Here is a 17,976-nt window from a genome sequence, read left to right on the forward strand (position 1 = left end):
AGACTAAATCCACTAGTATAAACATTTATAAGTCAGCAGGCCCAAATGACTTGCATTCAAATTTCTCAAAGAGTTGGCTGAAGAGATCTCTGGCCCGCTGATGTTAATTTATAATAAGACTTGGAATACCAGGGAAATTCCAGAAGACTAGAAAAGTACTAATGTTGTGTCAATATTAAAAAAGGCAAATGGGGTAACACAATTATATGCTGATTTGTCTGACATCAATCCCAGGCAATATAATAATAAAGTTGATACAGGATTCGACTGATAAAGAATTAAAGGCTAAGAATATAATTAACACCAGTCAATGTGGTTTTATGAAAAATGAACCTTGTAAAAAAAATACCTGATTTCATTCTCTGAGCAGATTAACAGTTTGGGTGATAAAGGTAACTGCACAGATGTACAATGCTTAGACTTTTATAAAGTGTTTGACTTAGTACCACATGACATTCTGATTAAATAAATAAGTGGTAAATAATGTTGAGGACAGGGCATTCATACAGAGTTATCTGGATTGCTTGGTAACCTGAGCCCATTCAAACAAAACACATTTTAATATAGCCCACTGCAAAGCTATAAATCTAGGAACAAGTAACACAGACCATAGCTACAGAATGGGGGTCTGTACCACGGAAAGCAGTGACTCTGAACATGACTTAGGGGTCATAGTGGACAAGCAACTCAACAGCTCTCAGTGCAATGCTGCGACAAAAAGGGCTAATGCAATTTTTGGATGTATAAACAGGGAGTAGTGAGTACTAGTAGGCAGGTGATTTTACCTCTGCCTATGACATTGGTGAGACCAATACTGGAATACTGCAGACAGTTATGGTGTCAACATTTTAAAAAGGATGATGAGGGCCTCAAGTAGGTAGAGGATGCACAAAAACAATTTGAGGGCTGGAGAAAATACCCTTACAGTAAGAGACTTAAAGAGCTCAATCAAGATGAAGATGGAGAGTTGGTAGCTTGATTAGTGTATAAGCACCTTTACGGGGAGGAAAATACTGAGTACTAAAGGGCTCTTTAAACTAAAGCAAAAGAAAAACCAATGGCTGGAAGCTGAAACCAGACAAATTAATATTAGAAATTAGTCCCCTTTTAAAAAAAAAATCAATAAAACAAAAAACCCAACAGTGAGGGTAATTAACTACTAGAATAAACTACTGTACCAAAAGGGGTAGATTCTCCATCTCTTGAAGTCTTTAAATTGAGACTGAATGCCTTTCTGTAAGATACATGTTAGTCAAACAAATTTGGCTTACTGCAGGAGCCACTGGGTGACAGTTAGTAGCCTGTGATATACAGGTAGTCAGTCTAGATGAACTAATGATCCCTTCAGACATAGAACTCTGAGTAATTACAAGGGGGGAAAGAAGGAGGAGGGAGAGAGAGAGAGAAGGTGGGGCAGTTGCCAGTGAGCTGTTCGCAGAAGAATAAACTAACAGAGACACAAACTGGCCCTGTGAAGGGTGTCTGAAGCAGTCGAGCCCTCCTAAGCTTCCAGGGGATAGTAAGTCTTGGGGAAGAAAGATATAGGTGTGGACTGTTTATTGTCTTAAAAACCTTTTTCTGCTATGCTTTGCAGTGTTCTTATTGATAAAATTAAACAATATTTTGTTTTAAGAAACCTCTCTTTTCATCATATTAACCACTAGCTACAGCTCCCAAAGGTAAGACTTAGAGGTGCCGAGTCCTGCGAGACCGGCTGAGAAATCACAATTGGTTCACAGAGACCCAGCCTAAGAATGGGGGAAATTGCAGGATTCCATCTCAGGACAGGTAAAGCCAAGAGGTTTAATATTTAATGTGGGGAGGGTACAATCTGAGAGACCAGAAAGGGGTCAAAGGTGCTGCTAGCTCTGCAACTGCCACACAACTGATTTTTAACTGTACTGTTAAAACATCCTCCACCACTCATATTAACGTATGGTTAACAAATGTTTTACAGAGTTAGTACCTGACGCTTGAATTTTCAGACAGGACCTTAGAAAGGGGGAGATGTGTTGTAAGTAGTGTGGAGGCCAAGAATTAATTAATATAGGTTTGAAGGGATCTTAATGTATGTTAGAAGTTAATGTGACCCTGCATGCTATGTGGTACAGAGAGAATTGTGTGAAGAGTCATTACGACCTTGTGAATTGCAGTCTTGTTTTCTGTTCTAGTATTGCAGACAAATAAGATAGCGAATAGGCTTATGTATAAACAAATGCAAATGTTTATCTTCAACGTCTCCAAGTATGCTAATCATTGTCTGCTAGAAAGGTATAAAGATTGTTATGATTGTTTACTAATTGAGAGAGATCCGTTCAGGACAAGGGGCAACCCAGTTCCTGACACTCTCTCCCTCTTGTGTTCACTAGAGTATTATAATAAAGTATTTGTTTTTGCTGCACCTAAACATAAAAGTGAGAACTGAGTTTTTCTTCGACAGTAGGGTTCCCAGATCTCTCTGATAGTGGTTTTCAACCTGTGATCTGCAGACTCCTGGGAGTCCACAGACTATGATTAAGATTTCCAGTGGGGTCTTTTTAGGGGTCCACAAATGAAAAAAAGGTTGAAAACCACTGCTCTGTGATTACAACAACCTTCACGGTGCATATTATTCAAATTTGTTGCTTGCAACCCAAATGATACAGCCCTGTACTACAGGAGTACTTGAAATTGAAACCGACTCATTTATTTTTGTTGACCAAAACTGACAGTAATACATAAAGATGAACACCATAAATATTCCAGCTACTGATACACAGAGAAAAATAGCCATGGGTAAAGGATATTGAAAGCAAGGGTCAGCTTCTATTTTATTAAAAATTAAAGGGATTAAAGTACCAGAGTTTTAAGATAGATACTGAAAGAGCAAGGAAATACGACTTTACAGTATGTGACTAAATTTATTTGTATCCCTTTCCTTCAAAATTCTTGTGCCGACTGCTGTAGTTAATAGTATAGTGCACCACAAAACACATTTGAAGGCTTTATTTCAGCTAAGCTTGAATTCTCCTGTTTGTCAATTCAGTCAATAACATTTTTAGCACAGGAAACCAAACCAAGTTTCTGTCAAAACCCTGATCCCGTCATATTGAGGCTGAAAAATCAAAGCAAGAGGTGTATCTCTGCTCCTTTGTTTCCAATTACTTAATTTGGCTTAAAATGCCCTTGAACTATTTTTCCTCAGACAAATACTAGTTTCCTGCTTTTTGATCTGCTTGATAAGAGACTTTTATATCATGAAGATCCTCATCTTACCTAACGACGGGGTCACTCTCCAGTAACTCAGTAAGTCGCTGTAATTGCTCAGGATTAATGGATCGTCCCAGCAATGCTTCTGTATTGGTGTAGATGAGAAAAGCTGATACAGCTCCCAACAAAGTTCCCACACCTAGAGATCCCAGGCTGTCATAGTAAGGGTTGCCTACACACACACACAAAAGTTGAAAATAATTTAACAGAATACTTCTAAAAGTGTAAAAACAAAACCTTTGTAATACGGAAAAGCAGACAATACATTATCTCTACACAGGAATTACTGTTTCTTTAGAGTACGTACTGGGAACCCTGCCTTTATTTCTGGTTAAGAAAATAAAATTGAAAAAAGAAAATAAAGAAAATAGAAGATTTAAAATAAAATCTTTCCTGACCTAGGTCCTAGAAGCCCCATGCCCTCCCCTTATGACTTATGAATTTGTAGACTATTTTGTTAGGCGCTCAGATTCCCGGGCACGGGCGTCATGCAAGTAAAAATACCATCATCATAACCAAAATCTTGACCCACTTTCTGTGCTATGTGATGAGTAAAGCCTTCAACAGAGCAAATATCAAGTTAGCAGTAAGGTCCATCAGTTTGATGGAGAAGAGGGAGAAAAACATTACTCAATCTTTTTATAAAAACAGGAATCTTTCTTATTTGCCTTAAAACATGCAAGTAATATAAAACAGACAGCAGCAGAAATCCATCCTGGAATGCATTACAGTACTTACATAATGAGCACGTTATACATTTATTTATATTCATTTTTCTGTCTACAACATTGCATATTTTTACATCGTATCCTAAATATAAAGTATCACAAAACATTTTATAGAAGAGTCAAAGATGAAGTAAAGCAAATAAAGCTGTGAGGCAAGTAATTAGTGAAGATCTATAAAGAAAGGTGCCATGTTTATCCAGTTCTTACTAGGTCAATTACAAAAAACCAACACCCTTTAACGGGCAAATAACCCTCATCTCACCGCTATCAAGTCTCTCTGATTCTTGCATGGTGGGGAAGCGAGAGCTACAATGCAGAGAATGCACACACTCCTTAACACAGCTTCGTTCTCCATCCCTTGTGTGGGACCACAAAATCTGTTATACAGATCATTCTATTTTCCTCACCTACTTTGGCAGATGGGGAGTATTTGGGCTACCGTGCATCTTTGGGGCTAAAGTCATAACTTCAAAGCTACATCCTGGGGGAAGGGAATAGGATTTCCTCCCTAAACCTTCCCTTCATGCAGAGTAAAACAGTGCACAGCCCAGTAACAAGGCTGTGCGTGGCTTCCTAGGATATGAGTTTATGTAACCAGACTAGAGAGAAAGTGATTTACATATTTGACTAGGATAGATTCTCTTTTCAGAAAAAGATTCAACTACAACTTGGGTTAACTTGAATCCAGTTAAAAGGAAATGACCCATCATACAAACTTTAAAGTCTGCAAGTGATCCCACTGGCTTCAATGCAACCACTGGAGTAAGTAAGAGTGTGAATGACTCAAGCCCTCATGTCTCCAGAACAGGAAGGCCTATCCATACGATCCTTCAATAGCATTATTAGAATTGTTTCAAGCTATAATCTCAACAATAACGGTGGTTTGAAAAAAGGCATTCAAATATCTCCTAATTTCAAATATCTTCAACTCAATATACTTGAAATCAGATTAGAGAGTAATATACAACTGTGGAAGCTCACCGCATTAAAAGCTTCCTCCAAAAAAATCTGCAAAGGGGCAGAGAGATTTTCATTAAAATATACTGCTAGAAAATCACTCAGATTCATCAGTTCTGACAGATTTTAATGCAAGCTTTTTTAAAGCAATATGAAATGTAATTGAATGTCATCAAAGAGACAAACAGCATTATTGCAGGATGTATGTATGCAGAGTGATGCCACCAAGATTATAAACTGAAGCTTACGTAGTGCTATCATTAAGGCTACGATTATGTCACGGAGGTGGCGGAAGTTCACAGAATCCATGACTTCTGCAAATTCCGTGACACCGGAGGCCCCCACAGCTGACCAGCCGTCCTGTAGTGTGAAAAACTGCTGACTGAATGTGCTACTTAGGGTGTACTGAGCATGCTCACACGAACTAAGCATGCTCAGTAACATCTACTGAAGCCAGCAGTGGGGGATCCCTGTAGCAGCCTAGCCTCCACAGTCAATCCCCACAACTGACTGGCCGCTGGCAGGGACCCACGAGTGCCCCAGCTGCCACTGCTGGTAGGGGCCCCCTCCCCCCGCTGCTCTGCCACCGCAAGCAGCTGGTCCCCTCCCCGCCGCAGGCAGAAGGATCCCAGAGCTGCTCAGCGACCGCTGGAAGGGGCCCCCCACAGCTCCCCAACTGCCGCCAGTGGTGGCAGAGGGACCCCCGCAACTGACCGGCCACCACTGCTGGCAGGGACCCCTGAGCTGCCCAGCCACTTCCACCAGAAGCAGAAGGACCCCAGAGCTGCTCAGCGGCCACGAGCAGCTGCCCTCCCCACAGCTCCCAGACATCTCTGGCCATGGCAGAGGGACCCTGGAACTGCTCAGTGGCTGCTGGAAGGGGTCCCCGACAACTTCCCAACCAGCAGTGGAGGGGGACCCCCCCCCCAATCCAGCTCTGCAGGGCAATGGGGACCCTGCAGCTCCCAGCTGCTGCTGGCGAGGGAGGGACAGAGTGCTGGACCCTCCTCCTTCCCCATTTTGTCATGAATGTATTTAGTAAAAGTCATGGACAGATCACAGGCAAAAAACAAAACAAAAAAAAAATCACAAGCTGTGACCTGTCCCTGACTTTTACTAAAAATATCCATGACAAAATCATAGCCTTAGTTATCATACACCAGTCATATATCATACAATGGTGTAGTTTATAAATGACTAATCAACGGATTAAAAAATGTAAAATGGTTGACGTCAAAAGTGAAATTTTTCTTTTCTTATCAACTGACTTTGTAGAGTTGGAAGATGAGGAGAGTCCCATAATCCAAAGGAAAAAGATGCATACATTTAAAGCAATTAACAAAGGAAGTCTAAAGGTATATTCATACCATGCATACAAAACACAAGGATATTCTCTCAAATCGAGTCAGCCTCAATTTAAGATGGAGTTTTACCTGTTAAAGAAGTCAGACCCATGCAAGTAGCAGCTAACGTCACACCCAAAACTGCTGCAGCATCCTCCAACAACACCACATTTGTACTGGGATCACGACTCATCCTGACTGAATATTTAATAAAAATTACACTAATGTTGAAATCTTAGCTTTGTTACATCATTCATAGAGTTTTGTAAACCATTCTAATTCTAATAATGTAAAAGATGATATATTTATACATATATAAAAACTATATATACACATATACATATATTTATACATATATAAAAACTATACTTTATAGCTAACTCTTCTGTAAGTGTACATATAACACAATAAAAACAACAAGGAGCCCTTGTGGCACCTTAGAGACTAGCAAATTTATTTGGGCATAAGCTTTCGTGGGCTAGAACCCACTTCATCAGATGCATGGAGTGAAAAATACAGGAGCAGGTATAAATACATGAAAGGATAGGGATGCAGACTAACACGGCTACCACTCTGAAACATGCAACACAGTGTACACTAATTACGGAAGCTTGCCCAGAAGATGTGTAAAACTAATGGGAAATCTATTCTGAGAAATGCAACAACTTTAGTACTCAAGTGTCTAAGTAGTATTAAATAAGGCAATAGGTTTTCACCCAATTTGTAAAATATACTTGTTACTAGCATTCATAATCATAAGACTCATGTAAAACAAGAGAAACAGTAATTATACTGTTTTTTATTTGTATGCAAACTCAGATAATAAATCCTCTTTTAAATAACGAACACATACCATACTGATATAAAGAGACATACCATATTGATAAAATGATAGACCCTTGGCCCGGGCACTCCTTCGAATTTCATTTATAGCAACAAGAAGGGTAGCTGAAATAAAAGTAATATTGTTGCTGAAAATGGTTAGAGGCAAAGTGACCAACTTTCTACTATAGGAAGTGGGGGAGAAACTCTTGCTCATATCATAGCAAACTAATTACAGTGCTCCTACCAGCCATACCAGCAACAAATTTCTTTAGTAGATCAGACCCATAAAGTATAAGGATAAACAAGTTTTACACATACAGAGTACAATAACTTCTTCCTACAAATACAATGAAAATTGTAATATTCTGTATTTAAAGATTTTTTTTCATGTTTCAAATGTGAGAAAGTATAACTATTTCAAGAATTCTAATCTTGTAGCTACATAGCACATAATACCCCAAAACAATAGTTCTATTAAATAAAACATCAATATACTATTACATGTGATGGCCAGAAAACTTTCCTGGTGACAATCAGTATTATGAGCAGTGGCAATTCATAAAGAGAAGCCCTACCCATGCACTCTTCTCCACATACAAGCCAACCCATTGATGAATACTACAGTCACATAATGGCAAAAGGCTTGCTACACACTCTTTCAGATTATGTGCCAGACATTCTTATATGTATTGTTCACATCCTGTAAGATGAATACAAACCTAGAAAATAAAATATATATATATATATATATATATATATATATATATATATATACACACACACACACACACACACCCACACACACACACACACACCATGATTCATACATTCTAGGTCTGGAAGGAACCTCAAGAGGTCGAGTCCAGTCCCCTGCCCTCTTGGCAGGACCAAATACTGTCTAGACCATCCCTGATAGACATTTATCTAACCTACTCTTAAATATCTCCAGAGATAGAGATTCCACAACCTCCCTAGCCAATTTATTCCAGTGTTTAACCACCATGACAGTTAGGAACTTTTTCCTAATGTCCAACCTAAATCTCCCTTGCTGCAGTTTAAACTCACTGCTTCTTGTTCATCTTAGCCTCTAATGATAGAACAAGTTTCCTTCCTCCTCCTTATGACACCCTTTTAGATACCTGAAAACTGCTATCATGTCCCTTCTCAGTCTTCTCTTTCCAAACTAAACAAACCCAATTCTTTCAGCCTTCCTTCATAGGTCATGTTCTCTAGACCTTTAATCATTCTTGTTGCTCTTCTCTGGACCCCCTCTCCAATTTCTCCACCTTCTTGAAATGCAGTGTCCAGAACTGGACACAATACTCCAGTTGAGGCCTAACCAGCACAGAGTAGAGCAGAAGAATGACTTCTCGTGTCTTGCTCACAACACACACCTGTTAATGCATCCCAGAATCATGTTTGCTTTTTTTTGCAACAGCATCACACAGTTGACTCATATTTAGCTTGTGGTCACTATACCCCCTAGATCCCTTTCTGCCATACTCCTTCCTAGACAGTCTCTTCCCATTCTGTATGTGTGAAATTGATTGTTCCTTCCTAAGTGGAGCACTTTGCATTTGTCTTTATTAAACTTCATCCTGTTTACCTCAGACCATTTCTCCAATTTGTCCACATCATTTTGAATTATGACCCTATCCTCTGAAGCAGTTGTAATCCCTCCCAGTTTGGTATCAGCTGCAAACTTAATAAGCACACTTTCTATGCCAATATCTAAGTTGTTGATGAAGATATTGAAGAGAGCCAGTCCCAAAACAGACCCCTGAGGAATCCCACTTGTTATACCTTTCCAGCTGGATTGGGAACCACTAGTAACTACTCTCTGAATACAGTTATCCAGCCAGTTATGCACCCGCCTTATAGTAGCCCCATCTAAGTTATATTTGCCTAGTTTATTGATAAGAATATCATGCAAGACGGTATCAAATGCCTTACTAAAGTCTAGGTATACCACATCCACCGCTTCTCCCTTATCCACAAGACTCGTTATCCTATCAAAGAAAGCTATCAGATTGGTTTGACATGATTTGTTCTTTACAAATCCATGCTGGCTATTCCCTATCACCTTATCACCTTCCAAGTGTTTGCAGATGATTATCTTAATTACTTGCTCCATTATCTTCCCTGGCACAGAAGTTAAACTAACTGGTCTGGAGTTTCCTGCGTTGTTTTTATTTCCCTTTTTATAGATGGGCACTATATTTGCCCTTTTCCAGACTTCTGGAATCTCTCCTGTCTCCCATGATTTTCCAAAGATAATAGCTAGAGGCTCAGATACCTCCTCTATTAGCTCCTTGAGTATTCTAGGATGCATTTCATCAGGTCCTGGTGACTTGCAGGCATCTAACTTTTCTAAGTGATTTTTAACTTGTTCTTTTTTTTTATTTTATCTTCTAAACCTACCCCCTTCCCATTAGCATTCACCATGTTAGGCATTCCTTCAGACTTCTCGGTGAAGACCAAATGAAAGAAGTCATTAAGCATCTCTGCCATTTCCAAGTTTCCTGTTACAGTTTCTCCCTCCTCACTTAGCAGTGGGCCTACCCTGTCCTTGGTCTTCCTCTTGCTTCTAATGTATTGATTAAAACGTCTTCTTGTTTCCCTTTATTCCTGTAGCTAGTTTGAGCTCATATTGTGCCCTTGCCTTTCTAAGCTTGCCCCTGCATTCCTGTGTTGTTTGCCTATATTCATCCTTTGTAATTGTCCTAGTTTCCATTTTTTATGTGACTCCTTTTTAATTTTTAGATCATGCAAGATCTCATGGTTAAGCCAAGGTGGTCTTTTGCCATTTTCTATCTTTCCTACCCAGCGGAATAGCTTGCTTTTGGGCCCTTAATACTGTCCCTTTGAAATACTGCCAACTCTCCTCAGTTGTTTTTCCCCTCAGTCTTGATTCCCATGGAACCTTACCTATCAGCTCTCTGAGCTTACCAAAATCCACCTTCCTGAAATTCATTGTCTCTATTTTGCTGTACTCCCTTCTACCCTTCCTTAGAATTGTGAATTCTATGATTTCATGATCACTTTCACCCAAACTGCCTTCTACTTTCAAATTCTCAACGAGTTCCTCTCTATTTGTTAAAATCAAATCTAGAACAGCTTCCCTCCAGTAGCTTTTTCAACCTTCTGAAATAAAAATTTGTCTGCAATGGAGTCCAAGAATTTATTCGATAGTCTGTGCCCCGCTGTGTTATTTTCCCAACATATATCTGGATAGTTGAAGTCCCCCATCACCACCAAATCTTGGGCTTTGGATGATTTTGTTAGTTGTTTAAAAAAAGCCTCATCCACCTCTTCCACCTGGTTAGGTGGCCTGTAGTAGACTCCTAGCATGACATCACCCTTGGTTTTTTTACCCCTTTTAGCCTAATATTAATCTTCTGCTTCAGGCAAAGGAAGGAAACTAAATAGAACACACAAGTAAATTAAAAGCAATGAAAAAGTTTTCCTGGATGTCAAACATCAATGCAATTGTGAATAACAGAGCTCAAATCTTTGCAGTTCTGTAAGCAAAAGCTTAATAAACTATCACCACAGATTGCTGAGCCTGCATTATCAGATTAAGAATAAAGCAACACAAATATTTCATGATACTGCATACCTCCTTCAGACACCAGTGATCCTGCTAAGATACAATAAGCCTGTAAGTATAAAAAAACTAGTATTTTATTATTTTGAATGTATACAGTTTCACATTTATATAGAACCTTTCATCCCAAAATCTCCATAAGAACTTTACATACAAGAATCATTTTACCCACAACTGCAATGCAGCCATCTCTAGGTGACAGACAGAAGACCGAACAACCAACCAAATTATAATGCACTACCCAGTATAAGGAGAGAGGGGGGAATTTTTGGCTAAGGACACCAGGACAACCCCATATTCTTAAAAAACGGACTAAATTATCAGTGTCAATGCAAAGCAGAGAGGAAATTGGTTTAAATAACCTCACGCAGATACACTGAGTTCCACCCTACATACTACCTCAGACAACTTGGTTAACCCTACTGGGATTCAAACTTTTTGTTTCAGGGTGTCTAGGTGTTTCAGATACTGAGGTTTCATTACATTAAGCCATCCCCACCACCCATAGTTAAAAAACCCAATAGAAAAAGATTGACTTACCCAAAGAAGAGATTCCATGGGCTGAGGATGAAGTAAACCCATGATTCCATGATACCAGGAAAGTCCTGCACCCATCATGAAAATGCCGACCCCACTAATTAGGGAGGCAATATAGCGCATATTTGTGAAGCCATACCTGTGTGAAAACAAAAAGTGGTTTAGTAAAAAATGCCTGCTTTAAAAATATATTCAGATGCTTGATTATAAATGATAAACTAGAGGCTCCTGATAGCTAATTAAAATATAGTTGCTAAAATCAAATTTAATCCGAGAAAATACTGATGGAAAAGGACATCCAGTTTCTTAAAAATTTATATAAAACAATGTAAATGTATGTCATTTAGATTTTTTCTATTCCCTTCTCCACACACAGGCTATTTAGATTTAGTTGTATTACTTTATTATGATGTACCATGGCTATATTAATGAAATTAATTTAATCTTTTTTTTTTTAATTCATTCAGGTGTTTAATGAATGGGCTAACATTTACACTGCCTTGCAATGCTGCTTCTAATTGAAATATTCATGTGTAGTCAGTCTACACATTTCATTTCCTTTAAATTAATCCTGTAAAACTTAATAGTTCAGCTGACTGCAAATCCCCAATGTTTGCAGGTTTAAATATTTTTGGTAAAATTAAAATGGCATCTTAATAATACATCATTGTGTTAAATGCGACTCCTGATTAGCAGCATTGCAAAAGAGATGATGGTGCAGGTGAAGGGCATAATTTGAGGGAAAGGGGAAGACTGAGAAGGGAAGGAGATCCTGATTAAAAAAAGATCCTATTCTGAGAAGGCTGAATCTGGTAAACAGACATAAATCAGAAGCCTTAGGGCATGGCTACACTTGCAGATGTAGAGTGCTTTGAGTTAAGCCAGCCTTCGTAGAGCGCAGTAGGGAAAGTGCTGCAATCTGTCCACACTGATAGCTGCAAGCGCACTGGTGTCGCCACATTAGCAGCTCTTGCAACGGCCACAGAGAGCAGTGCATTGTGGTAGCTACCCCAGCATGCAAGTGGCTGCAACGTGCTTTTCAAATGGGGGGATGGGGTGGAGTGTGACAGGGTGTGTTGTGTGTATGGGGGGGGGAGTGGGTCTTGAGGGGGCTGAGAGCATGTCAGCATGCTGTCTTGTAAGTTCAGACAGCAGCAGACCCCTCCTCCCCCCCGCCACTCTCTCTCTCTCTCACACAGCATTCCACAGTAATGGCTGCTGTCAGAAACGGAAGAGGAAGAGGAAGAGGAAAAGGCAGTCTCGTTACTATTGCCCAAATCCTGCCATCCATGCAGGAAAAAATCAGAAGAATGAACAGCATACTGTACAGCTATCTAGTGGAAAAGGTGCTAGGGCCCATAAAAATGTATCTTCCTAATAGCAATGAAAATGAAATACAAGTTTCATAGCTTACAATGTCAAAACAACATGCCAACTTGTGACCATTTAGAACTCTTGAAATTTGGTAGGAATTTTTCTTACTATTTCTACTGTAAGAACTGGAAGTTATTCATTTCAGTTTAGAAAAAATGAAAACATTGGATATACATACGAGTACCACCATTTTACTTAAAATAATTCAAATTGTCTGGATTAATATGATGGAACAAAAAGGAAAAACTATGGTTTTATCTCCTATTCAGAAACAACAAATCCTTTAAATAAAAACAGGGTTGCACACAAGAAATAAAAGCTTTTAAGCCCATATAATTATTGAAACAATTATTTATTCAACAAGATAAATTCAATAAAGACAATGGCCTTACGGATGACTAGGGTCTGGTGTCCTTGCAGACTGACTGATGCCCAATGCTAGCAAAGCCTGCATAATGCAAAGGAAAAACACATCTGTAAGAAGTTTTAAAAACCTTGAGACTAGTTCTAACTTGAAAGAATATGATTAAATAAAATTAGATCCAACTTGCTGATTTTTTACATATAGCATTAGAAACAAAAAACACATTAGCTCAGATTATAGTAACTTCACATGAAACATCCACTCCCAGACAGGACAATGTCATCCAAAACTAACTCACCTAAATCTGGTTAGTTCTAGCTGCAAGAAGTTTAAAGCAACAATTTAAACAGAAGTTAAGAACATGTTTAATATAATAGTAGAAATATTTTTGTAGCACTCTCCGCTTGGGTGTAATCAGGAAACAAAGGTTGTTTAATTTAAAAAATAAAATAAAAATCTGTCCAAACAGAAGTTTTATGCATAAACTATAGCAGTAAGTATATACTCATCTCCATTAGGTTTAAGGAAAACTAAAATTAAAATAGCCTACATTTACATTTCAACTTCCTAAGTATACATTTAGTTGCAACAAGTCACCAAATTGGAAACAATAAAAATATACTGTCTGTGCCTACATCTTGAAAAAATGGATTGTCTGAGTTGATACGTTTCTGATAGTTAGTTTAGAATAGATTCAATCTGATAGTGCAGTCTTTTATAAATCCAGGCCCAGCTACTGCAAAGATTTAGGCATGTGCTTAACCTTAAGAAAATGCCAGAATTATGGTTACCCAGGTATCCTTGATTTGCCATCCCTTAATATGTATGCATTATGATACAGCCTTCAATTACATTATCACATCCTTTGTTCTACAGGACTAATATTCATTGTACAAGATGGACAATGAGTGAGGCAGAAGGTTGCCTCTCTTGTGTTTAAGGCATTAAACTCAGACTCTAGAGAACCAGATTCTATTCCTGGCTCTTCCTACGTAATGCTGGACAAGACTTTTATAACACATACAGACAAAGTGGCCAAATTAAGGTTGTATTAGCATCCTTAATCCTGGTATTTCCTAACTTTTGAGTGCTTAATGTTGCATCCTTAACATTCTTTTAACTTTTTTAGAAATGTAATTTTACTTTATTACTTAGACAACTAGGGGGAAGATGAACTTGAGACTTTCAGCAATAGACAGGCTGAAGAACACAAGTTTGAGCTAGGCTGGGCATGTGATAAAAATGGGAGAAGGATGACCAGCAAAGAAAGCATGAGAAGACAACGATAGCAACAAAGGACATGGAAGACTGATGATACTTCTCTGTTAAGAGAAGTGTGAAGAGAAAAGAACTTGCACTCCAAGACCTACAAACCCATGCCAGAAGGAGTGGCAAAGAACTGTGGGCACCTCTAACCCCATGTAAATGGGAAAAGGAGTCAAGAAGTGAAATGTGATGTGACTTAGACCAAAGGAAAAAAAACAGGCTAAGGTATGAGGAGGAAACACGATCTACTGTCTTCTTCTTTGCCTTTCCCCATTAGTCAGGGTCAGCAATGCTGATCTATAGAGCATGTGTAGGATTCTACCAAATTCATGGCTATGAAAAATGTGCCACAGACTGTGAAATCTGATCTCCCCTGTGAAATCTGGCACCCAGACAGGGGCTTCTATTCTGTGCAGGGCTCCAGCTGCTAGTCCAGACTGAGGATCGGAAGGGATGAGACTTCGGCTCACACTGCAGGGGCTGCTCCCTGGGTGGGTCAGACCCATCTCCAGGAATGTTCCCTGGCTGCAGGAAGCTCCGCAGCTCCAGCTGTCACCCCACTCACACGTGCAGCGGCTGCGGCCCCAGCTGTCAGCCCCACACTGGGGCAACAGACTGCCAGAAAAACCAGATATATGATATAACCCACCCCCTTAATACCCTGCGACCCTCACTTCCATGCTGCTGCTGACATGGCGCTAACTTTAGAGCTGGGACCCGGCCAGCAACCTTCCTTTCTGGCTGTCCAACTCTGAAGACAGCAACCCTGCCAGCAGCAGGGGAGAATTAAGGGTGGCAATCCCAGACTCCCCTACAATAGCTTTGCGACCCCCTAACCCTGACCACCTTTTAGGTCAGGACCATCATGGCTACAACACCACAAAATTTCAGATGTAAACATCTGCAAACATGAAACTGACTAATTTTAAAACCCCAGCCTTGAAACTGACCAAAATGGACGATGAATTTGGTATGGCCCTAAGGTGTGTGATTAGCAAAACACTTTTACAAACTAGCTGGCCAGGCCTGATTACTTCAGTTTTCCTTTTCCTAGGTCAGTGGCTCCCAACCTTTCCAGACTACTGTTATATACCTCTTTCAGGAGTCTGATTTGTCTTGCATATGCCCAACGTAGACTTAAGTTAAAAACTACTTGCTTACAAAAAGACATAAAAATACAAAAAAAAAAAAAGTGTCACAGCACACTATTATGGTAAAAATGAGAAAGAAAGCAATTTCTAAAGTATCATTCTAAAATAAATCAATTGAAATATAAATATTGTTCTTATATTTCAGTGTATATAGAGCAGTATAAACAAGTCATTGTCTGTATGAAATTTTAGTTTGTACGGACTTTGCTCATGCTTTTTATGAAGCCTGTTGAAAAACTAGGCAAATATCTAGAGTTAATGTGCCCCTGAAGACCTCTGCCTACCCCCAGGAGTGGCTGATAACCACTGTCCTAGGTGGACTGTCTGTCACAGCTGATGAGCCTCACCTGAGCAGACAGAGCCATAGAGAAGAGAAGCAACTTGCCCGTGGCCACGCAGCAGGTCAGTGGCAGAGCCAGGAATAGAACCCAGGTCTCCTGTATCCTACACTGTATCTTCTCCACTGAACCACACCACCTTGCCTGGTACATGGTCAATGGTATGGGAAATTATTAATTTAGAAAGGAGGAGTAATACTTCTGCATATCTGAAATATAGACAATATAGACAGAAGTATTAGTCCAAACTTCACTAATCAGAAACAAGATAGCAACAGAATCTCCAGTTTCTCTCCATTTCCAAGGTTTTAGCCTAGAGTGGGAGTATGAATTTGTTAATTAATAATTCTGCTATTAGTTCACAAATTCTGTACCAAGTTATGTACATCAAAACAGGATAATATTAAGAGACAAGTTGGCTACAGCAATATAAGGAGAGACTCTTAGGTTCTGAGTAAAAGTACCAAGTAATGATAATGTTGTATTCAGAACTCACACTGTTCCTGGAAGGATCACCAACCCAGGGCTGCTTGCTATATGCCCCCATCATTAACTGACAAGGTTATGCCTAAATCACCATGCAATTTGACAAACTATTTAGTTATTCTTTCTTCTTTAAATGAATTCACTTTTATATTGCAGCCAAAAAATATATTCACGTATTACAAAAATTGCATGCCCATACTATAACCAAATGGACCTTTATCATGGATTAGTCATAACAGCATGTTACGGTCTCTAATATGAATGCCTTGCTTTGCAAGGCAGGAATTATTTAGTAATAAGTTAACTGACACTTGAAGGCATGTTCTCCCAGATGTGACAACAGTCTAGGTAAGTAAATTCTTAAACTGATCAGCCTTGGCACTGTTAAAATGGCTGCTGAACTTGTTGAAATCCAAAGCTCTTCTTACTAAGTGTTACCTGCTATTTTACTTTCAAATGAAAAGCATGCAAAACCACATAAATTAATACAAAAACATCCACTAAAGTGTTAAAAGAGGCAAAACCACTGAAATATGCAACAGCTTAGAGCCAGTCTGTAGCTATGCTAATTCTAAAAATGGAAATGACAAATTAACAACATCAATGTAAACTAAAAGCCAGAGAGAACTTGAAGGCTCAATTTCTGGTCTCCAGCCTCTCTCTCTCTCTAACTTTGTAGTGTTATTTTACAAAACATGCTCCAAGAAAGCTTCTCAGAGCAGTATTCTGACTTTCCAATTCACCTCACAAAACTAAATGCAATGTGCTACTTTCCTTCTATTTGTCATGCGCCCTGTAGTTTTTCACCCTAATCAACTATCACCAGGAGATGGCCACTTGATTTCTGAATTGAGAGCAATCTTCCTATCTGCTACCAACACAACTGTTTCAAGGGTCTGCATTCCTCCTTGGAAGCTAACTACAATCACTTTAACTTAAACAAGGGCAATGGAAGCACTACTCACCTGGTTGCAAGTGTCTGCTAAAGAATGTATAGCTTCTGAAAACATGCTTGCAGAACCCGTGTAAACCCAAGCGAGTAGTTTAAAGAAAAAATTCAACCCATTTCTAAGATTGGAGACAGAAGAAAGCTGAATTAGCAATATTATATGAATATTAACATTCAGTATTTTAAATCATCACAGTGAAATCACAGATATTTTGTACAACTACATGTTGCCATCAGCAAATAAGGAAACTAAATTTCACCAAAAGTCAATTTATCAGTAATTAGTACATATAGTGAATGTGTACACATCTTCTGCAATATTTACTAGATTAAAAACATTTTCAATTAAGTGGAGTATATAGGGATCTACAGTTAGGATTTTTGGAAAACATGATTTTTTTTAAAGTAATTGCATATCATAAGCTATACTTTTGAAAGTTGCAATCTTTTTGCTCTCACCTTCTAGACACTGCACAACTACTTCCCAATTTGTAATCATGTCAGACCTTTTAGTCCAGTGGTTTTCAAACTTTTTTTCTGGCAACCCAGTTGAAGAAAACTGTTGATGCCTGCAACCCAACGGAGCTGGGGATGAGGGGTTTGGGAGGGGCTCAGGGCTGGGGCAGAGGGTTGGGGTGTGGGAGTGAGGGCTCTGGGGTGGGACCAGGGATGAGGGGTTTGAGGTGCAGGGGGGCTCCAGGTTTGGGGGGGGGAGGGCTCAGGGCTGGGACAGGGGATTGGGGCACAGGTTTATCTCGGGCGGCTCCCAGTCAACAGCGCAGCGGGGGTGATAAGGCAGGCT

General features: G+C 39.4%; 1 protein-coding gene across 4 annotated transcripts in view; it reads right to left on the reverse strand.

Moving 5' to 3' along the window:
• SLC30A9 (solute carrier family 30 member 9) overlaps positions 1-17,976 on the reverse strand; it is a 67,229-nt gene that overhangs the window by 21,650 nt on the left and 27,603 nt on the right. For all 4 annotated transcript variants that reach the window (XR_005599250.1, XR_005599251.1, XM_039541198.1 and 1 more), the window contains exons 9-15: positions 17,191-17,293; positions 13,013-13,068; positions 11,250-11,385; positions 10,722-10,761; positions 7,154-7,225; positions 6,368-6,475; positions 3,256-3,421 (exon numbers count right to left, since the gene is read on the reverse strand). Coding sequence is in view for 2 of the 4 variants with exons in the window: in XM_039541198.1 (XP_039397132.1) it covers positions 3,256-3,421; positions 6,368-6,475; positions 7,154-7,225; positions 10,722-10,761; positions 11,250-11,385; positions 13,013-13,068; positions 17,191-17,293 (681 nt within the window). In the remaining 2 variants the exon portion in view is untranslated. The remainder of the gene's footprint in view (positions 1-3,255; positions 3,422-6,367; positions 6,476-7,153; positions 7,226-10,721; positions 10,762-11,249; positions 11,386-13,012; positions 13,069-17,190; positions 17,294-17,976) is intronic.

The sequence above is a fragment of the Mauremys reevesii genome, linkage group 5, assembly GCF_016161935.1.
Source record: "Mauremys reevesii isolate NIE-2019 linkage group 5, ASM1616193v1, whole genome shotgun sequence".
In the NCBI taxonomy this organism is placed as follows: Eukaryota; Metazoa; Chordata; order Testudines; family Geoemydidae; genus Mauremys; species Mauremys reevesii.